This window comes from Pelobates fuscus, chromosome 5 (assembly GCF_036172605.1).
Source record: "Pelobates fuscus isolate aPelFus1 chromosome 5, aPelFus1.pri, whole genome shotgun sequence".
Classification (NCBI taxonomy): domain Eukaryota; kingdom Metazoa; phylum Chordata; class Amphibia; order Anura; family Pelobatidae; genus Pelobates; species Pelobates fuscus.
The window spans coordinates 54,071,095-54,094,881 of record NC_086321.1 but is presented as its reverse complement, the minus strand read 5'-3'; the positions used below and the strand labels follow the sequence as shown (position 1 = coordinate 54,094,881).

The 23,787-nt window shown below is 45.7% G+C and overlaps 1 protein-coding gene across 1 annotated transcript in view; it reads left to right on the top strand.

The window, feature by feature from the left end:
• PSTPIP2 (proline-serine-threonine phosphatase interacting protein 2) overlaps positions 1 to 23,787 on the top strand; it is a 122,397-nt gene that overhangs the window by 22,276 nt on the left and 76,334 nt on the right. The window contains exon 2 of the mRNA XM_063456797.1: positions 19,954 to 20,054. Within this exon, the coding sequence (XP_063312867.1) occupies positions 19,954 to 20,054 (101 nt within the window). The remainder of the gene's footprint in view (positions 1 to 19,953; positions 20,055 to 23,787) is intronic.

The following is a 23,787-nucleotide window of genomic DNA, read 5'->3' as shown; positions in this document are numbered from 1 at the left end:
CATATACTCAGACATACCAACAATATGGGACAACTAGAAAAAAGGAACATAAGTATAAAAAGAGGGACAGAGGGATTTGGGTCCAATTGGGACACTTGGGAGATATGTCGGAATAACCCTTTAATTATTTTATTCAATTAAAGTTATTTTCCCACAGACATGCCCAGACTCACTTGCTCACCTCACCTAGCTTATTTCAGTACTGCAGAAAATGTTGGCCCTTTAGAAATAAATGTAAATGTAATACTCTTCTCATTTGATGTTAGAATAACACACACAATGGCTAATCTGCAATTAGTCGGTATCTTTGCGAGGAAAGGTTGGAAAGCAGTTAGTAATTAGTAGTTGCTAGTTTTTTGGTTAAAAGCAAAAAGTGATGACAGCTACAGTATTTACCAACAAAGGCCTCAACTTAATATTGTTAGATAAGCGATTCAAATTATTTTATGTTTTTGGATAAACATTACATGTTTATTCTCACAATGCACCAACCTCCCTTCCCCTAATCTTCTTGGTTACCATTTTTTTCAACTGGGCTACTTGTATACAAGATGATACTTTAGCTTTGGACTTTAACGTCTCAGAGGTTACTAGTCAACTTGGCTCTACAACTGTTCTCGTATTAGTCTATTATATGTTAAGGGGATGTGCTTTTTTTTTTTGCCTATATGTTAAACCTGTTCACTCCTTGTAATATGTTTTAAATTCCATTTGATGTTTGATTACTTACCAATGTGAAGGTTTCGTTCCAAAATGGTACTCACTGGCACACATGCTCAACGCATCTCGGGGACCAGGTCCTTTGACCCAGATACAGGATACCTCACACGAGATATTTGCTCCTTGGGATTAAAATCTCTGTGGTGCTCTTTCCCTCACATCGTCCCTTCTTTTGGGAGCTTGGAATGTGTTCTGTAAAGCAATAAGTCTCACCAAGAACTTTTTACTACCAAGATCCAAATGTGATTGTGCTCATGTATTTATCAAACACAGAATTGACAAATGACAGAAAAATACAAAAAAAATTCTGCGCACTTAATCACTTTTCAATGTATTTACTTATTCTAAACCTTTGTCCGTGGATGGATTATTCCTTTAATTCAGGACTTTCGGATTTAAATTTACTCTGGTGCTCATTTAGATCAATGTGTAATAGTTTTTGCAATAGTAACTAGTACATTCACATAATGGTCTTCAAAAATGTGTCTGCAAATCGCCTTTTTCTTTTTTTTTTTTCCTGGAATTTGGGAAAATAAAAATCAAGTCTAGTGATCAAGGACTGATACGTGTCTATGTATTAGAAGAGCAAAGGAAAATATTGTGCAATGTGCATGTTATGACTCTAAATGCAATTTCCTGCCCCCGTTACTGATGGCTAAGATGCTGCAAGGAGGTTCAGTGACTAATCAAGTCATGATTTTAGGAATTTTTAAATAAAAATAAAAATAAAAACACTTTTCCGCACTTTTCCGCACTTTTCTACACTTTTCCAGGTATAGATCACTCAGAGTTGCTAAGTCTGCTATAACAGAATTTGTAATGTCTCCAACAGGCTTTGCAACTCTTACAAAAGAGGACTGCACATTGTACTGTCTTTTAAGGGTATCATTGGATAACAGCATCATGGGCAGAGTGAAACCTTTTTAAAGTGGTTATTGTTTACCCATATATGTGTATCTATAGGTTTGTGGTGTTCACCAGAGCATGACTTTGCATTGAGTAAGGGCTGAATACATGGTGCTAAGTAAAGAGTGACCACAAATCGGGAGGCAGAGTCTAGCAACCTTGCCACTGAATACATTATGCGAGGATGAATGCATATATTTTTAGGTTGCTAACTCTAAGTAAAAAGTCCAATCATCATGGAATTAGGAAATCAGCACATTTTCTCTTCAAATCTCTTTTATTTTCACTAGAATTCTAGAACTGAACTACTTGGATCTGTCTGATATATACAGTTTCAAGAAAAAGTATGTGAACCCTTTGTTGTGACTTAGATGATGATCAGATCACATTTTATGACCAATTTGTGCAATGACCCATCGAAGTAAATCAACAACAGAATGGCTTAAACAGAAGAAAATACACCTTCTGAAGTGGCCCAGTCAGAGTCCTGACCTTAACCTGATTGAGATGCTGTGGCATGACCTCAAGAAAGCGATTCACACCAGACATCCCAAGAATATTGCTGAACTGAAACAGTTCTGTAAAGAGGAATGGTCAAGAATTACTCCCGACCATTGTGCACGTCTGATCTGCAACTACAAGAAACGTTTGGTTGAAGTTATTGCTACCAAAGGAGGTTCAACCAGTTATTAAATCCAAGAGTTCACATACTTTTTCCACCACCACTGTGAATGTTTACATGGTGTGTTCAATAAAAACATGGCAACATTTCATTCTTTGTGTGTTATTAGTTTAACCCCTTAAGGACCAAACTTCTGGAATAAAAGGGAATCATGACGTGTCACACACGTCATGTGTCCTTAAGGGGTTAAGCAGACTGTGATTGTCTATTGTTGTGACTTAGATGATGATCAGATTACATTTTATGACCAATTTGTGCAGAAATCCATATCATTCCAAAGGGTTCACATACTTTTTCTTGCACCTGTATATCTGTTAAATGATAGAAGACGTTGAGAGGAAAAACCCACATGTGTTGGTAGGGTTACCACATCATCATGTTTTCATGGACACATATCACGTATACATATTGATGGGCAGCACGTATAGAGGCTTGCCCTGTGGAATGTATAATTCAGAAAAAGGTGTATAAGATTAGGTAATTCGGTAAAGAAGACTCCTGCAGAATATGCATTATACATACTGCAGGGCACCATTACCATGCGGTTTCAAGTATGAGAACATTATATGTGTACCTGAAAACATGGTGGATATGGTAACCCTATGTATGGGTCACATCCGAGAGAGCAGCGCTGTTTACATAAACCTGATGTGCGCAGTTTCCAATCATTTCTCCTGAGACGACATATGTCCTAAACCCGGTTGAATATTACGATTTTTTAGAAATATATTGCTTTCATGTGTTAGAAACCCCTCATGCCTGCACACTTTCATGTGTTTCACACTTTTAGACATTTATTCAACTATTATACAGAGTAAGAATATGATTTCAGGGGCGTGGCTTGACCGTCGATGGGAATAGACGTGCCTTGCTAGAACTCCGCTACCCTAACGCCCAAAAGCCACAAAAAGCGACCATTATCTGGAATATTCCTCACCTTGGAATACTTAATATGGACAAGAAGGCCCCTAAAAAGCAATTGAGGCGGGCTACCGAGTCCGGGAGCACCGTCCTCGACCTCCTAACGACCAATAGGTCGTGCAGGGCCGGGACCCAAGATGGCGACGGAGCCTCTCCACAGAGCTCGCCTCGTGCGACAACCGGGGCTTCCCCTACAGACCAGGACCTTGTACTGGCGAAACTTGCAGAGGTCAAGACATACCTGGCGGGGGAGATTGCTAGATCGACTGCCGTCCTTCAAGCTGACATTGGGGCTCTGGGAGAGCGCACGGCGCAGCTAGAGGAGCGCATGGAGGACTCACCTCGGGCCTATAACGACCTGGTCGACAGAGTGAACCACGTTACAAGGCATATGGTGGACTCCGAATTGGCCCTGGAAGATATGGAGAATCGCTCTAGGAGGAACAACCTCCGAATAAGAGGCCTACCGGAGGAGAGAGGCGAAGATCTGCAGGGGCTCCTGCTAGCTATTTTCAAGCCACTTCTACCTAATATCCCAGCGGACCAATGGTTCCTTGAGCGGGCGCACAGGGCGATGAGAAAACAAAGGCCCGACTCCAATATTCCGAGGGATGTCATTGTCCGATTCCTCTACTTCACTACCAAGGAAGCGGTAGTTAAGAAGAGCAGAGACGGCCCGATTCGATATCGGAGCACTGTCTTATCCCTATATCAGGACCTGTCGCCCTCTACGTTACAAAGACGGAGGGACTGGAGGCCTATCACTGGGGCCCTGCGCGGAGCAGGCCTCAGGTATGCGTGGGGATACCCCTTTAAACTAAATGTCTTCCACGGTGACCGGGTACATACCCTCCTGCCTGGCGGTGACCCTCTTTGTTTCTTCCGTGGATTGGACGTGCAGCCTCCGCTGGATTTCCCGGTCCTGTCTCCTTACCCAGAGGAAATTTCGCAGCTGAGCCTTGACTGGCAGGTAGCTGGTACTGCTGTTCGCTGATGAAGCCCCCGGGTTCCGTAAGTCTCTGCACCCGCTCACGTGGCTGAGAATTTGGGCTGGATGGGGAGGATTCCGCTTGGTGGCCCTTGGGTGGGGAGGTGGGGGGTGGGGAACCAGTCAATTATGAGCGGTAGCTTTTGCCCCCGGGGGCTATTGCGTCTATTTGGTGGGATCATCGCCCCCCTTTTTTCTTTTCTTTTTTTTTCCCCTCCATGGATGGATCACCACACGAGACACATATAAACATATGAAGCTATTTTTTGTGTTCCACTCCCTGGTCGTTTGCCCCCCCCCCCTTTGGGAGCCTCGGAGCACCGATCCCCCTGCGCCGCCATGAGGGAAGCACCCACAGCATTTGGGCGGGGGGAATACCATGGGAGAGGGGTGCCGAGGAGGTTGGCGCATTCACAGGACTTCATGATCGAGGGATCAAGGGCATCATGTATGTCGGTGTTGTGGCCACCGGAAGGCTCCTACAACATGGATGCCTGAGAGAGATATGTATATCTGTGGCCTGTCCATGCTTTGTTGAGTACTTTTCTGGCAATAAGTGTATGACGCTCTTATTTTCTGCCTGAGATTGTTAAATGTATATTAACATGTACAAGGTTCTTATAGCCTTCAGTTTGGGGTTTTACTGTTTTGTTTGTGATGGAGGGATGATTGGGTGGGTAGAGGACCGGGAGATAGGGAATTGAAGCCTTTGTAGTGTCCCTTTAGCCCCCTATATAGACCCTGTACAGAGGGGATGGGTGCCAGATTCCAAGGGTGGTTGCTCCGGTAACACATGGGTATCCCCCAACAGACTGAGCAGGACTAATGGAGGCATAATTGGGAGGGGCGGGTTGCACCCCCCCACCCCCCCCACCATTATTTACACACAAAATTATTTTTTTTACAAAATTAATAAATAAATATAAATAAAAATAAAAAACAATAATAAAACTGTGCAGTAACAGTCGAAAGGGGGCTGGGGGTGGTGATCCAATCTCCAGGGGCCCACACGACGTCTCTATGTAACCTAGAGTGCCCGCAGGGGGGGAGGTGGGAACCGGCACCTAAATCTTCAGCCAAACAAACGTATCGGTGTCATCATATCTAGGGTCGTTTGTTGAAAACTCTGTGTTGTATTAACCACTCTTTTATTTCTCGGGGGTTACGCACGGCCATTTGGAGGGGTCTATGTTTTTACCTGGAATGAAGCTCGACCCTCATTCACCTAGTATTCCATCAGAGCCGTAGGGCGGGGCCCATTCAATATCCCAGGCCCTATTTACTCGGCCTTCTCTAAAATACACGGGTTAGCATTGTAGGGGTGAAGGACAGGGGCGAGTGAAGCATGTTATCATGAAGGGGAGTGTGACTTATGTTTCAGGTGCTATTACTCTGCTTTTAAAGGTTTCTGTATTTATCTGTGTGCGGGGGGGCCGGAGGTGGGGAGCGGGGGGAACCGGGTTATCAATGTTGCAGGTGGATAGCCTCAGATGGGAATAGCTCACCCTGTAGGCCCGGGATAGCACTTCCCCCCCCAAAAAAAAAAACCTCCAGTTTTGTGCCGCAGATTTGGGGTATGTCCCCTCGGTTTACGCTGTTGATAAGGGGTCTAATAGGCTTTATTACTGCCGGATGTCCTCTCTAAGCTTGTACTATAACATATGGTCCTTCTTACAATTGTCAGGGCGTATGGGTGTCGGGGCCGATGTCCCACTGTTCCTTCCGACGTTGATCGTGGCTGGGAAGTGGGCCTACGCTCCCCGTACTATTCTGGCTGGCGGTAAGTCCAGAATCCTATGGCAATAGACTATGTCCAGTTGCCACTTCTTACTTTTTTTCTTTCCCACTCTTCTTCTTCTTCTTCTTCTTCTTCTTCTTCTATCTCTTTTTCCCTGCGTTTTCTTTCTCTCCTACCTTGCTCTGAGGGGACGGGGGGATGGGATGGGGGTTCCACCGTTTATACGGATGTGTGGATGATGGGGTACCGGACGCATTGTCTCTCTCTTTCTATTTTTCCACTTCCATTAGCAAGAAGAACCACTACCTCTCACGATGGAGATTAAGATAGTATCTCTTAATGCTAAAGGGCTCAATGCCCCTAAGAAACGTCGCCTCATGTTTAAGGAATTGAAAAGAATGAACGTGGATATAGCTTTCATACAAGAGACCCATATACCTAAACGGGCACGGTTCCAATTGAGAGATCAAACGTATGTTGGAACGTATGAGGCTAGAGCCCAACGTAAATGTAATGGAGTGGCCGTTCTGATCAGGCGCAGTTGCCCCTTCCAAGCGACATCTCAGGAAATGGACCCGGAAGGCCGCTATGTTAAAGTATCGGGCACCCTGCATTCCCATACCGTGCACTTTTTGAACATTTACGCTCCAAACAGGCCGGACGCCGACTTCTGGACTGCACTGCGGGACCGGATAGCGGGATTGCCGCATGGCATGGTTTTTGTAGGGGGAGATTTTAACGCAACCCCTTGCCCAGCCGCGGACAGGAGCTCGAGAGACGGAGGGCCGTGTTCCCAAGGGTGAGGCGGTCAGGACCGCCTTCTTAAACAATTTATGGATGATACGGGCCTAATGGATATATGGCGTGCCCACCATCCAGATGCTAGGGACTTCTCTTTCTACTCCGCTCCTCACGGAACGTATTCCCGGATAGATTTCTTTCTGACCAATGAGACCGGAATGGCACGCGTCATTAAGTCAATGGTGGGAGATATCTCATGGTCTGACCACGCAGACGTATCCATACTCCTAGGTAACCTGTGCATAGCCTCGCCATGGACGTGGAAACTGAACGCGTCTCTTCTCCGGGATCCCCTAATTACGGAACAGGTACGAAGGGAGATCACGGAATATTTTGCCACGAATGACACCCCAGAGGTGAGCCCCGGTACAGTTTGGGCGGCGCATAAGGCGGTGATAAGAGGTACACTAATTAAATTGGCCACGAGGAAGAAAAAGCTGAAACACCAACAACTGGAAACACTATTAAGCCGACTACGAACACTGGAGCAAACACACCAATCTACGCCTGATGGGGATTCCCTCACACGGCTCAACTCAGTGAGAAGGTCTATTCGAACGTTGTTGCTAGACGATACGGCTAAGTCCATGACCTGGACCAGACGCACGTATTTTGAACACGCGAATAAAATGGACACGCTCCTAGCCAGAACGCTACGCCCTAGGCGCCAAAGGCCACATATCATGATGATTAAACGCTCAGATGGCTTGACTACATCCAAACCCGGCGAGATCGCTAGGATCTTCGAGGATTTTTACAAGCGACTTTACAACCACACGCCAGAAGATGAACAGACCAAGCCGGAGGAAGAACGGAACATTCTCGCTTACCTTAACGGACTAGGGTTGACCAAATTGAATAGGGAAGCCGCGTCTACCCTGGCTGCAGACATTACGATAGAGGAGGTAGACAAGGCCATTTCCAGTCTGAAAGGCAGTAAAGCACCGGGACCTGACGGCTTTGACGGTGCCTATTACAAAGCCTTCAGGGAAGAGCTCACCCCACACTTGGTTCGCCTCTTCGCAGACTTGCGGAAAGGGGGACGTCTTACTCCTGATATGACCATAATCTTGCTTGGTCTTTGCTTCCCAAACCGAACAAAGACCCCCTATCTCCTGAAAATTATAGACCAATATCTCTGATCAACCATGATCTGAAAATCCTAGCTAGAGTACAAGCAGATAGATTGAATCCACTCCTGAACTCGCTTATCCATGCAGACCAGGTAGGCTTTATTCAGGGCAGGCAGTTTTTTGAGAACACCAGGAGGAACATCGACCTAATATGGAAACAAACGACTGTAGCTGCCCCAACTTTAGTGGTGTCTATCGACGCGGAAAAAGCCTTCGACAGGGTTCGATGGCATTTCTTGTTTACGGTCATGAAACACTTGGGATTTCCTTGCGAATACATTGCAATGACAAAAGCAATGTACCACAATGTACGAGCCCAAATACAGATAACAGGTGCCCCATTGTCTCCTTTCCGACTTTTCAATGGGACGAGACAAGGATGCCCTTTGTCCCCCCTACTTTTTACCTTAGCACCGGAACCTCTACTGCAAGCCATACGCCGTCACCAGGGGATCTGTGGAGTACAAGTGGGCAACGAGGAATTTACTGTATCGGCATATGCTGATGATGTCCTCTTGACACTAACGAACAGGGAAGAATCAATGTCGGCCTTGCGGAACGTGATAACGGAGTACGGGAACCTTTCAGGCTATAAAGCCAATATGCAGAAATCAAGCGCTTTATCGATAGGTGTACCAGAGGACGAGTTGAGAAGAATACAGGAGATTCATAAGATCCGGATCGAAACTGATAACTTAACCTACTTAGGGATTCATCTGACGGCAGACACTAGACGCCTGTACTCTGCCAACTACGCCCCCATGATTCGAGCTCTGATCAGCGACTTGGAAACCTGGGACGACAAACCTATATCTTGGATTGGCAGGATAAATGCCGTAAAAATGAACATCCTCCCGCGTATACTGTTCTTGTTTCAGGCCCTACCAATCCCGGTCGCCAAGTCTCAACTAGTCCCGCTACAAAAATCAATAGGAGATTTCATTTGGCACAACAAGAGGCATAGGATATCCAGGCAGGTGCTTTACAGACGCAAAGATAGGGGCGGTCTGGGCCTACCAAACTTGTACTTTTATTACCTGTCTGCTCAACTGACACAGATTGCGATGTGGCACTCCCCACCCGCCGAGAGAAGGTGGGTGGACATCGAGTCCATGATGGTTGGATCTGACGTCCCTCAATTCACCATGTGGGCCTCTAAAGAAAGCAGACCTATACTACGGACGACGAGCCCAGCCGTGCTTAACTCCATCCACATATGGGACCGTAGCAGATCCAAATACAGTCTAGCATCGCCGCCATCCCCGCTCACTCCAATACTAAGGAACCGCGATTTTCCTCCAGGAATGGCGCCTAGGGATTTTCAGCAAATTGAAAAGACCGGTCTACAACGGATCCATCAGCTATACCCGAATGGACACATAATACAATTTACAGATCTCCAACGAGACACTCACCTGACCCCAGCGGATTTCTTTAGATTCCTCCAAATCAGAGACTTCGCCAGACAATCACACATCAAAACAGCAGCTATGAAACAGATGACGTTCTACGAGTCTATGTGCTTACACGGAGTAACTCCTAAGGGATCTATAACGTTTTTATACGCTCACCTAAGCGAGAAGAACAAGGAATGGGGGAACTTACCATATACGGACAAATGGGAATCAGACCTGGGTGAAGTGCTAGAAGGACTCGAATGGCAGGAAATGTGGGAAGCGAACACTAAAGCTTCCATTTGCACCACTTTTCAAGAACAGTCCTGGAAGACAATGCTACGATGGTATACTACACCCATCCAACTTTACCATATGCACAAAACAGAGTCTGACAATTGTTGGAGAGGCTGCGATGAGCGCGGCACTTATTTACATATGTGGTGGGACTGCTCGAAAGTCCGGGTCTTTTGGACGGCGGTCAAGGACATACTGTTACAGATTTTTGGTAGGCCATTACAACTGGATCCTTGGCCGTATCTACTTAACAGATCGGTGGAGGGATGGTCCAAAAGGGAACAGACGTTAATACACAAGGTGACCCTATGTGCCCGTAGAGCTATTGCTACCGCATGGCTGTCGCCAGAGGGCCCTGATATACACACAGTGGTACCCAAAATCAAGGGCTGCAGGATAATGGATGACTTGACGGCAAGGGTGAATGGCTCCATTGAGAAGTTCGTGAAAATATGGGAACCTTGGGACAACTGCATTTTAGGAGAAAACTGACACGGAAGTGGATAGGCCCATGGCCTTTGACCAGGTGTTAAGGAAGTGGAAGCCGAGATATGATTGCTATTCGATGGGTTACCCTCCTCCCTCCCCCTCCCCCCCTCCATCATCTACTTCTATGTATCTGCTAAATGTAGATCTAACCTTGTCTCTCTCCGCTTCTCTATCTTCTAATCCCCCTGGGGGGGGGCTCTCCCCCCCCCCCCCTCTTTATTCTCTCCTTCCTCTTTCTTGTCTGTTTTTGTTGTCCTCCTTCTTGTTCTTTTCTAACATTTCTCTAGCCTAATGGCGGGTTGGAAGGAGCAGTGGAGCCATTTAGCTACCCTTATAGGATATCATCGAGCACTGGCAACCCGAATATTGGGCTCTTAAAATTAAAAATGAAAATTTTCTTAATTTTCCTCGATAGGGGGCAACCCAAGAGAGGCCCGGGATCGGGTTATACTGGAGAATGCCGATATTTTAGACCATGTTTATGTATGAATACGTATTGATCACACCTAACGTGCTAGCTTCTGCGAAAGCAGTACATTTACAGTACATTCAGCCTTATTTGTGTGAACTTGATTTGCCTGAAATTCGGCTTCTGCGCAAGCCTCGTGGTTGTCTTATCCTTGCCTTACCTGTCGAGTACAAAAATAAAGAATATTAAAAAAAAAAAAGAATATGATTTCAGTGTTACCAATTGGAAACAGATCTCTCCACAATTACTCCTACTGTAGTTGTGTGAGGAAAGATAACTGCCAGGGAAACTTCCAATTCCTATTTTTATAACTTATACGTACCTGTTATTTCTGTAAGGGGAACTTTATTTTGAGGTTTTGTTTCCAACTACTCGTGTTCTGTTACAAAGAACACTTATAATGCCATAAGCATTAATAATATTTGAAATACTGTATGCATTTGTAAAGATGAAGCTCAAATAACATTTAAAAATAAAGAAGCTGAGATTAACACAAATGTTCAGCATTATGGCTTTTATGTAACTCTGTCTATTCGAGTGTAGTGTTAAAGGATTTGTTAAACGCTGTTCTCACAGTGGTTTCCTAAGGACTCAAATTTGAAAAAGTACACTTCAATCCAGGGGCGGACTGAGAACCCTCAGGGCCCCCGGGCAAAATAAATCAAGGGCCCCCTTACAGGCCCCACCTATACTCCGCAGCAAGCGCCATCATGTCCCGCCTCCATGCACTGCCTCCAGCCACACCCTACACAATCTTTAGGCACAAGGAACAAAAGTGCAATAATCCCTTCAAGGCCCCAGTAGAGACTACAATTGAGGGCTAATGGGCCATGGAGGGGGTCTTTCTAGCAGAGGCTATCTCAGTGTCCTTTAGAGAGTGTGTTAGAAAGAATCCCCTCCAGGCCCTATTAGAGACTACAATGGAGTCTAATAGGCTTGGAAGGGGGTCTTTCTAACAGAGGCCATCTCAGTGTCCCTGCTGGAAACAGTCGCCTCCAGGCCCCAGTAGAGACTACAATTGAGGGCTAATGGGCCATGGAGGGGGGGGGGAGCATTCTAGCAGAGGCTATCTCAGTGTCCTTTAGAGAGTGTGTTAGAAAGAATTTCCTCCAGGTCCCATTAGAGACTACAATGGAGTCTAATGGGGCCTGGAGGGGGGTCTCCAACACTCTGGTTCCTATTCACAATATAGTAACACAACATAGCTCGCTGATACCTAGGCCAAGTTGGCTCCTCTTACCTTAATTACTGTTGCTGGCTGGCAGTCTGTGGGCTTGCTGGAAGGCTGTGGGCTTACTGGCTGCGGCTGGCAGGCTGTGGGCTTGCTGGCTGCGGCTGGCAGGCTGTGGGCTTGCTGGCTACTGCCGGCAGGCTGTGGGCTTGCTGGCTGCGACTGGCAGGCTGTGGGCTTGCTGGCTGCGGCTGGCAGGCTGTGGCTTGCTGGCTGTGGCTTGCTGGCTGGCAGGCTGTGGCTTGCTGGCTGCGGTTGGCAGGCTGTGGGCTTGCTGGCTGTAAGCCTAACTGGTGGCCTGTGGGCTGGCTGGCTGGCTACTGGCCAGCCTGTGGGCTGGCTGGCTGGCCGGCCTGTGGGCTGGCTGGCTTGCTGGCTACTGGGGCACTTGTAGATTATTTAAAGAAATAATCCATGCACAATAACCACTACTGCTCTGTGTAGTCGTTATGGTGCCAGGAGGGCCGGGCCCCCCTCCCAGAGTAAGTAGTCAAACCGTTTAAGAACAGTTTGACAACTTACCTGGGGTCTGCTGGGATATGAGGCTGTAGTAGGGTATAGGAGCAGTGGTGCAATGTGTAAGGGGTGCAGTGTGTGTGAAAGGTTCAGTGTGTGTGAGTGGGTGTAGTGTGTGAATGTGTAGGGTGTGTGGGGCAATGTGTGTATGAGGGGGCTGTGTATGTGTGTGTATGGTGTGTGGGGGAAGTGTGTTTATGGGGCTAGAGTTCACTCTCACCACTGCGACCACCAGGAATCCCTGGTGGTCACAGTGTTGAGAGTGAACTCTAGCCAGTAGCTCCAGGGCTAGAGTTTACTCTTGCAAGAGCCGTAACGTTGCCGTGGTAACCGCGGCAACGATCTGTGCTCGCGCAAGAAGGACCCAGAGGAGCTGCAGGCTGAGCTCCCGGGTCCTCTCTTCCTCCCTCCCCTGCCGGCTGCCCGCACGGTGCCTGTGGACAGGGGAGGGGGCAATTGCCCTCCTCTTACTCCCCCCTCCCCCTCTTCTTACCCCCCTTCTTACTCCCACCCTCTTCTTACTCACTCTCTTCTTACTCTCCCCCTCTTCTTACTCCCCCCTCCCCCTCTTCTTACTCCCACCTCTTCTAACTCCTCCCTCTTCTTACTCCCCCTCTTCTTACCCCCCCTCCCCCTCTTCTTACTCCCCCCTCCCCCTCTTCTTACCCCCTTCTTACTCCCCCCCTCCCCCCTCCCCCCTCTTCTTACTCCCCCCTCCCTCTCTTCTTACTCCCCCCTCCCTCTCTTCTTACTCTTCTCTCCCCCTCTTCTTACCCCTTTCTTACTCCCCCCCTCTCTTCTTACTCCCCCTCCCCACTCTTCTTACTCTCCCTCCCGCTCTTCTTACTCCCCCTCCCACTCTTCTTACTCCCCCTCCCTCTCTTTTTACCCCCCCTCCCTCTCTTTTTACCCCCCCTCCCTCTCTTTTTACCCCCTCCCTTTCTTCTTAACCCCCTCCCTCTCTTCTTACCCCCCCTCCCTCTCTTCTTACCCCTCCTTCTCTCTTCTTACCCCCCTCCCTCTCTATTTTTACCCCCCCTCCCTCTCTCTTTTTACCCCCTCTCTCTTTACCCCCTTCCCTCTCTCTTTTTACCCCCTCTCTTTTTACCCCCTCCCACTCTCTTTTTACCCACCCAACACACTCTATTTTTACCCCCCACTCTATTTTTACCCCCCCAACACACTCTATTTTTACCCCCCACTCTATTTTACCCCCCCTCCCACTCTCTTTTTAACTCCCCCCTCCCACTCTCTTTTTAACCCCCCCCCTCCCACTCTCTTTTTAACCCCCCCCCTCCCACTCTCTTTTTAACCCCCCCTCCCACTCTCTTTTTAACACCCCCCCTCCCACTCTCCCACTCTCTTTTTAAACCCCCCCCCCCCTCCCCTGTAGCGTGGCCGAGCTGCTGTGCGGTCCGCGGTGCCCGGCCGGAGTGATAGGAAGGTGCACACTGAGTGTGCACCTTCCTGTCAGTCCGGCCGGGTACAGGAAACAGAAACTCCTGTTCCGCGCGGAACAGAAGTTTCTGTTTCCTGTACCCGGCCGGACTGACAGGAAGGTGCACACTGAGCACCTTCCTATCACTCCGGCCGGGCACCGCGGACCGCACAGCTACAGGGGAGGGGAGGTGAGAAGCTGCAGCCGCCTGAGGCTCTTAAGAGAGCGCTCAGGTGGCTGCAGCATTTAAAGGGGCGGCCGGGCCCCCTGATGGCGGGCCCCCCTCCCGGCCGGGCCCTCGGACCATGTCCGAAGTGCCCGACCGGTCAGTCCGCCCCTGCTTCAATCCAGTTCAACCTCTTGTCATGGTAACATAAATAACATCTTAACATTCTAAATTATCCATGCGGGACTCTGGAATCTAGAGAGGCAAGTTAGGCAGACTTGTATGCATAACAGATGTGACATAAAATGAGTGGTTATCAGGGCTCAAGTCCTGCAGGAACGCATGGGAACTGTGTTACTGCACTTTTTCCACAGCAGGAACACAGTTCTCGTTAGTAGTCCTGCAGTAGGGCCAGCGCTACCATAAGGTGGCAAGGCGGCCTGAGGGGGCGCAAATGTCCGGGTGACCGACAGGAGGGAAGTGCGCAGCGTTCCTCTCCTGTCGGTTATTTCTTGTAGCGTGGCCGAGTGCCAGTAGCTCAGCTGCCCGGCACCAGAGTAGGGGGGCAAGCGAGGGAGCTCCGCTCTACATCCACTCTCTTCCTGTCATATTCCGGCTCCCAGGAACTGTACAGGGCACGTGAGGGAGTTATACAGGAAGAGAGCGGATGTAGAGCGGAGCTCATTCAGCAGAGGCCAGCGCCAGTCCACTGGACCCCATGATCAACCACAGTTCTTCAGAAGGTAGGGAGACTGGGTGGAGTGTGTGTTTTCTCTAAGCCCCACTCCCCCCAATACTGTTCCTTTCTCCCCCACAAATCTCCCTAACCATCCAAAATACTACCCCTGCCCCCAATAGTGTTGCTATCCCCCCATAATACTTTCCTATCCCCCCACAATACTGCCTCTGACTCCAAATACTGTCCCTAACCCCCCACAACACTGCCCCTGCCCGATAATATTATCCATATCCCTCCACAATACTGCCCCTGACACCCAATACTCCCTAAATATTCAAAATTCGGTCCCTGACCCCCAATACTGTCCCTATCCCCCCACAATACTGTCCCTGCCCCATAATACTATCTCTATCCCCCCACAATACTGCCTCTGATCCATAATATTGTCCCTGTCCCCCCACAATACTGCCTCTGACCCCCAATACTGTCCTTAACCCCCGCCATACTGCCCATGCCCCCACACTGTCCCTATCCCCACACAATGTTTCCCTAACCTACATCAATAATGCACTAACCACCACACAATACTGCCCCTGCCCTCAATACTGTTCCTATCCACCCCCCACCACAGCCCCAGTCTCCCATAATACTGCCTTTACCCCCCCCCCCACTAAGCCCCAATGCCCCACAATACTGTTCCCATCTCCTCACTAATGCCCCAATCACCGGAAACACTGCCCCTATCCAACCACACGAAAGAATCAATCCACCACAATACAGCCACTGTCCCCCCATATTCCGACAATACTGCCCCTATTCCCCAATTTAAATTTAAAGTGTTGAAGTGTTTAACCCTGTGTCTGTTAAATCCAATGCACAACAAAAATAAAGAACATAAAAAAACCAAAAAAAACCCTCATAGTATAGGTAGATCACAAAATTACAAAAACGGTGATACATTCCGTAGTATGTCGTCACAACCTTAATCATAGTACAATAGATAGTGGTATGGATGTTGACGGTAAATCCGGTACCAGGGATAGCTTTATGGCAATTGTTCGCTTTCTGCGAGGAATGAACTGTGACGCTGCCTTTTTTTGTATATTTAAACTTTCAAATAAAAAGAAAGAATGAGAGTCAGAATAACATAGAAATACATCAATAAAATCCATTCACAGCATCAGTTGTGACATAAGGTGTGCTGATTTTAATGTTGGATCATTAACTGAGAAACTTGTGGTCCTTGTGTCTGTGTCCTGCCACCCCCAGCACCCCAGATCTGTCCAATGAGCCTATATGTTTTTATTGAAATGTGTGGTGTTATGTAGGATCACCGTAAGTTTATTCATTAAGTTGTTCTGGCATACCAAATATATTGAGTTCTAATCATTTAGGTGTGATCGCCCACCTTGCTGCTAGGGTAATCCTATTCATGCGGTTTTGGTGCTTGGTCGACAAGCTATGTACAGGTCTGGCCATGGGTTCAATGGGTTAAGGTCAATAGGTCTCCCTAACACTCTAACTAAGAGATCCCAGCCTCCCTACAGAGTGGCTTCAGTTTCACGCAATCCCACCACATATGGACATAAGTGCTCCTCTCACCACAGGCCCTTCAACACAGGTCGAAGCACCCTTACCCATATGGTGTAGTTTGTCGGGTGATATACAAGCGCATCATTGTCTTTACCGCATGCTTCTATGCTAATGGAAACCTTATTGGTTGCTTCCCATATATCCTGCCATACCCTACTCTTTTGCACTTCCCCCAGTTCTGCCTCACGTAGGACAGGTCACCCAATCCAGTGGATTTCAAACTTGCACTATATAGGGAGGTTATCAACCCTCTACCTCCTACTTTCTCCTTGCACAGGTTTTAAAAAAAGGTTGCAGTCTGTTCTTCTGCCTGTTGGACTCGCTGTCCATTTCAAAATCTTTAAGTTTTAGGTAGCGGAAGAAGTCTCTTGGGAATAGTGCGTAGGCCTTGGATAGGTCTTTGAACTTAATAAATGTGTGATTAGTGTAAAGGTGCTGGTAGACCTGCCTCTCTAGCCTTCCAAAATTCCTTGCATACATGCCTGGGGGGAAAGTTCTGATGAGGAGAAAAGGGGTCATCAGAGAGTGGATCGTTGCTAGTGTCATTTTGTACTTGACCCTGTCCCACAGGGCAATCAAAGATACTATGATAGGACATCCTGAGTAAAGCCCTGTGTTGCCTATCTATCCAGATATAGAACTGGGGGAGATCTGAGCAAACCTGATTCCAAATCCACACATCTCCTCTTGTTCAGTGTAGCATGCCACAAGACTATATGTGCCAGTCTAGCTGCTATATAATATAAATATAGGTTGGGAAGTCCCAGGCCTCCCTTATGCGTGAGAGATAAGGGACATGGGATATTCTGTCATTTAACCCCCCACACAAACTCATCTATAGCAGTCTGCAGACTGCCAAGTCTCTGTTTGTGAGTAGCACTTGGGAGGACCTGGAAATAGAATAGAATGCCGGGCAATACATTCATTTTGATAGTGTGGATCCTACCCATCCAAGAGATGGGTTTGGAGGTGCAATTTTCTTAATCAGCCCAGAGTGTGCGTATAATGGAGTTATAGTTGGTGGGGCCCAGCTATGATTGGTCAACAGTCAGTTGGATTCCTAGGTATCAAAAGGACCGTCTCTGGACTTTTAGACCATAAAGAGACTGCAGCAGCACCACATCCTGGGCCTCCATATTTCCATGGCATGGTACAGGATTTCTCAAGGTTGACATTGTACCCGGATATAGCTCCAAAACACTGAAGGAGATTGATAGTGGGGGAAACACCCCGGGTTTGTCAGTGTAAGTAAGCAGCATCTGCATATGTAGATATCGTGTAATAGAACCTAGGTATAGGAATTACCCTGATATCCGGATGTACTCTAATGAGGTGACATAATGGTTCTTAAAATAATGTAAATAGCAAAGAGAAAAAGGGACACCCTTGTCGAGTTCCGCTGGACAACCGGAACTGGTAGGATCTGGCCCCCAGTATCAAGAGCTGCATCCTGGAATAATTGTATAGTGCATAGAGAGCCCCCATAAACCCTTTAGGTAACCCCAGCTACCCAGCAATTCAAAGAGGTAAGGCCAGAGCACTTGGTCGAACGCCTTCTCTGCATTTAAAGAAAAGACCAGAGAGGGCGTTCCACAACCCACCATTCACCAGAGTAATTCCACCGCTCGTCACATATTTTCAAAAAGTTGACTTTCTTTTATGAAGCCCATCTGGTCAGGGTGAATTAATGCCCCCATAATCTGGTTTAGATGTCCAGCTAAACTGGAGTCATAGAGTAGAAATATACACACACTGCACAGAGAATTGCTAGGACGCAACACATACGTTTAGCTAACAAATAAATTAAGGTATACAAAATAATAAGTAATTTCATATACAAAACAGAATGCTCCACAAGGATACCTAGTGTCATTATTTTTGTAATAGTTATTATTAAAAGGAGCCATGGAATGCAGAGTAATTTGTACTTTAAATATGTCACTATAGTAACATAAATGTCTAAAATACAATACAATTGTATAGTTGAAATAATATATTTAGCATGTAACTGTAAAAATAAAGTTAACATTGTATCTACACTCCAGGTTTGTATTCCGAAAGCTATGGTGTGTATTATAACAAAATAATGCACACAGAGACTATAATAGATCTAATATATAGTATTTAATACATATAATACTTTAAGGGCAATTGTCTGAATACTGCCCATTTCCACTGCATTTATGCTTCCCTATGGCATTGCCAAAAGCGAGCCTGATAATATAGCTTCCTTTTGTCCCGTGTAACTGGATCATCGACTGGAAAGGGTGGATCTGTCCCTAGACTAGTGGGAGAGGCAGACATTCTCCTTTGCAATTCAATACAAAGCCATTTTTGTGTTTGGACATCATTATTCATATCACATGTGTCATTAAAGCCCATGTATAAACATAAGAAAACTTGTTGAAGCCGTTAAATGAGATTGGTTTGACGAGGTATCATTTTATTGTGATGGTATAAGATAGCTTATAAAACTGATCGTTTAAGTTATGTTTCATTGAATTCCAATATCTATAAAACACAAAAATTGGGTTTACGTGCATTTGACACAATCTATTATGATACTTCAAATACTGATCTCTAGTTGTGCTTTATGCCACTAATACATTAGAGACAAACGCTCAGATATGGGTCATGGTATCTTTAAAATTACTAACAAAAATTACTAATGGTAGGCTTTCTTTTCTTCCTTTTTTTTTTAGTAAATTTTAATTTTAAAGTTTGATAGTGATCGAATACCATTTTACAAATACAGAGGAGAATTTAGATAGGATTCCCAGATGACCTTTGGCAGGTTACCATCTTATGGGAAGGTGAATGGGGCCAAGCTTAACTAACCATCTGCAAGTGCACAGACCCTTGTTTAAACCCATGACCCTAGGCTGGCACCTTAGTTTGCTTATGGTCGATCTGGTTATGCACAAATGGTATGATACCATTTGATGCCAATTTATGCAAATTATCTGACTACCCATGATTCACAGTTTTCACAGTTGGTGGCTAATGGGCGCAGATTACACCGAGATCAGTTTTCGGGAAGCAGAATTGAAAGATTGCTCTGCTATGTTCCTGGTGCATACCTTCATAGGAAGTGTATTTTTACTCTCATATTCTGTATTTAAAATGTTGTTATAGTGAAACAGGCTTCTATATGGTTTTCTGCCATAAGTGAAAAAGGAACAGAAATAAAACCCAGTTCCTCTATAATATTTGTGGTTCTATATGATGTAGCACATTGAAATGAATCCACTTATGGAAACTAAGTTTGTGAGACACTTCATAAGATGTGGAGGTGGCTTATAGGCATATGAAAAATCAGATGATTAAAGTTGCAGGGAAAAATTACTTTTTGAATTACATATGTATTTTGATAGGATGCTTGGTACACATTTAGTGCAGCGGAACCAGAAAATGGAGAAATTAGTTGAAATAATTAGCAACACACATTTTCAGAGATTGCATTTTACCATCTTCCTTTCTCATAAGTGAATTCCGCATTTTAAAACGTGCAATTTCCTTCTTGTTAAAAGCCGCATTCTCTGTCTTAAATAGTTGAATATATTTATGTCCCTTTGCTATCTCTCCTATCTGTAAATTATTCTTATCGTAGGATAAATTAACAAACATACTATAATGATAATATAAGGTCATTTAAAGTGTTTTATTTTCCAAGGAAAATTTCCTTCTCCACCACTTTGAGAAAAGCAAATTAAACAAGTGAAAAAAATCTCAGTACAATAAGAAACCAATAGTAACATTATGAATGAGACTTTCTTACCTTTGTTTTTGCAGAGCGTAGATATTACCAGTACTGCTGGTTATGACTGTCTCATTCAACACATGAATAATGGCAGAAAAAATTGCAAAGAATTTGAAGATTTTTTGAAAGAAAGGTACGTGAAATATATCTAGGATTTGATTTGTACGCCTTCTGATACAGGTCTGGGAGCTTAATGGGAAAGAAATATCTTGCTATCATACCTCGGTATATGATTGAATCAGATATAGGTGTAGTGTGAGCGCTCCTATAATAAAACTACTAAATAAACAATCCGTATAATCAATATAATAAAAGAATGTTTTCATAAATTAAATGCATGCACTCGAAATACTATCAGCTCTAAAAGGACTAAATGCTACTGTAGAGACAGAATATAGATCCACCCAGGATAGCCGTAAAAGTAAGAACTACAGCCAAAACATAACAAGGGAGAGACAGTAGCAAGAACAAAATAAAAATGAAAATAAATGTATCTAAACCAGAACGGAAAAGGATACAAACTATACAATAAAAAATATATATATTGTAATCCCAAGAAATATCCCTCACACAATCAGGGCCAAGATCCACTAAATGCACGGAATAGCCTTCCAGCTGAAGTGGTAGAGGTTAACACAGTAAAGGAGTTTAAGCATGCGTGGGATAGGCATAAGGCTATCCTAACTATAAGATAAGGTATTTAGAAAATTGGGCAGACTAGATGGGCCGAATGGTTCTTATCTGCCGCCACATTCTATGTTTCTATGTTTCTATGTTTCTATGTTTCTATGTAAATGGTGAGGGAGAGATCAATGGAACTAAAATGAAACATATATGAAAAAGAATAAACCATGCACAGTAATAAATACACTCTAATCGGACTAAGGAGACAACATCCTGCATATAAAGGAATACTATAAATAAGTTAGCAATGGAATAAAAGTACTTATCCGTGCTGGGGGCCCCTCCACACAATCATAAAATGCAGTAGTAGGAAATCCCAAAATCCAATATCCAGCGAGCTCGACTTCTTAGCTGGTAGAGACAGGCATCGCTGGTCCCACTGCACTGTATTAAGCTGCCCAAGTAAGCAAGAGGTCGTAGCCTGTCATACAGACAAAGTGGCAGAGCAGATGGAGCACAACCAGCTGGAATCTCGTGTAGAGCCGCGGCCGGTAACTTCATAAAAGGCAGCGGCTGCCTTTTAAGGAGCAGATCGCAAGGTTGGCTGCAGGTCAAATAAATAGACTGTGTTTCTACGCGTTTCGTCTCTGTGTGAGACTTTATCAAGACTTGGGAAATGATTGTCCTTCTTCTTACTCTTCCTACAGACCAAAATGTAGCTCCCAGTAAAACCATGATGGGATAGACTACAAAATCAGGTTAGCTGCTGACCCATAGTACCCAAGTGTCTCTATTTAGGAGGGACAGTCCCTATTTGTGGGCCCACTTCCTTGTTCCCTCTTTAATGGGAGCTCCATATTGCTGGTGTGTCTCTACAGCAATCATACATACAGTAATTTGTATTAAACTACATTTAATGTGTTTAAATATCAGTCTGTGTAAACAAAATATAATGTTTTTGTTCTACATCACATTTTAGTTCCATAAATTGTTATTAATAAGTCACTTAAATTTTTTTCAATATAAACCCTGGCCACTCCCACACCCATAAAATTAAAGTGTCCTTTTTACATTTGAAATGTTGAGAGGCATGCGTAGTTGGCAGCAGGGCCGCCATCAGGGGGTGACAACCATGATGGTTGTCACGGGCCTGGCGGCCCTGGGGGGCTCGGACTGCTCTGGCAGTCCTGGGCCCCACTTTCCCTCTCTGCACACATAGATAGCGAATATCACTATCTATGTGTGCAGCTGCGGGCCCCCGGCTCTCTGTTACCGCAGAGGGGGCCCAGGCAGCACACTGCGTCTCCTCTTCTCTGCTCTCTTCTAATAACTCTTGCGAGACCCGGTGGCAACGCTCCGCGGGTCTCGCGACAGTTATTGGAGGCAATGAGCTGAATGTGAAGAAGCTGTGTGCTGGGCCCCCCTCTGCGGTAACAGGGAGCCAGGGGGCCCCACCATGCCACTGGACCACCAAGGATGGAATCTCCCCCCTCCCTGGACACAGGTAAGAAGCAGGGAGGGGGGAGAAACATTTAATTAATTTAATGTACAATCAGAAAATTAATTTGAAAATGTCCCTTTCCCCACCCCTCCCCCTCCACAGAGATTGCACATTTACACACACACACACACACTGCATACACTAGTACAACACACACACTGCATACACTACACTGACACACACACTCTGCATACACTACACTGACACACACTGCATACACTACACTGACACACACACTGCATCCACTACACTAACACTCACACTGCATCCACTACACTAACACCCACACTGCATCCACTACACTGACACACACACTGCATCCACTACACTGACACACACACTGCATACACTACAGTGACACACACACTGCATCCACTACACTGACACACACACTGCATCCACTACACTGACACACATGCTGCATCCACTACACCGACACACACTGCATCCACTACACTGACACACACACTGCATCCACTACACTGACACACACACACTGCATCCACTACACTGACACACACACTGCATACACTACACTGACACACACACTGCATACACTACACTGACATACACTGCATACACTACACTGACACACCCACACTGCATTCACTGTTCTGACACACACGCTGCATACACTACACTGACACACACACTGCATACACTGCACTGACACACACTGCATACACTACACTGACACACACGCTGCATCCACTACACTGACACACACACACTGCATACACTACACTGACACACACACTGCATACACTACACTGACACACACACTGCATTCACTGCACTGATACACACTCTGCATGCACTACACTGACACACACACTGCATACACTAGTACAACACACACTGCATACACTACACTGACACACACACACTACATACACTACACTGACACACACTCTGCATACACTAGTACAACACACACGCACTACACTGACACACACACACTGCATACACTACACTGACACACACGGCATAGACTAGTACAACACACACTGCATACACTACACTGACACACACACACACACTGCATACACTAGTACAACACACACACTGCATACACTACACTGACACACACACTCTGCATACACTACACTGACACACACTGCATACACTACACTGACACACACACTACATTCATTACACTGACACACACACTGCATACACTACACTGACACACACACTGCATACACTGGTACAACACACACACACTGCATACACTAATTCAATACACTCTGCATACACTACCCTGACACGCACTCTGCATACACTACCCTGACACACACTCTGCATACACTAGTACAACACACACTCTGCATTCACTACACACTAACACACTCTCTGCATTCACTACACTAACACACACACACTCTGCATTAACTACACATTGACACACACTCTGCATTCACTGCACTAACACACCCACTACATTCATTACACTGACACACACACTACATTCATTACACTGACACTCACACTCACACTACATTCATTACACTGACACACACTCTGCATTCACTACACACTAACACACACTGCATTCACTACACTAACACACACTGCATTCATTACACACTAATACACACTGCATTTACTATACTGACACACACTCTGCATTAACTATACACACAGCATCCACTACACAAACATCCTGTATTCACAGTACACACACTACATCCACCACACATTGAAACATTCTGCATTCACTATACGCAGACACTGCGTCTAA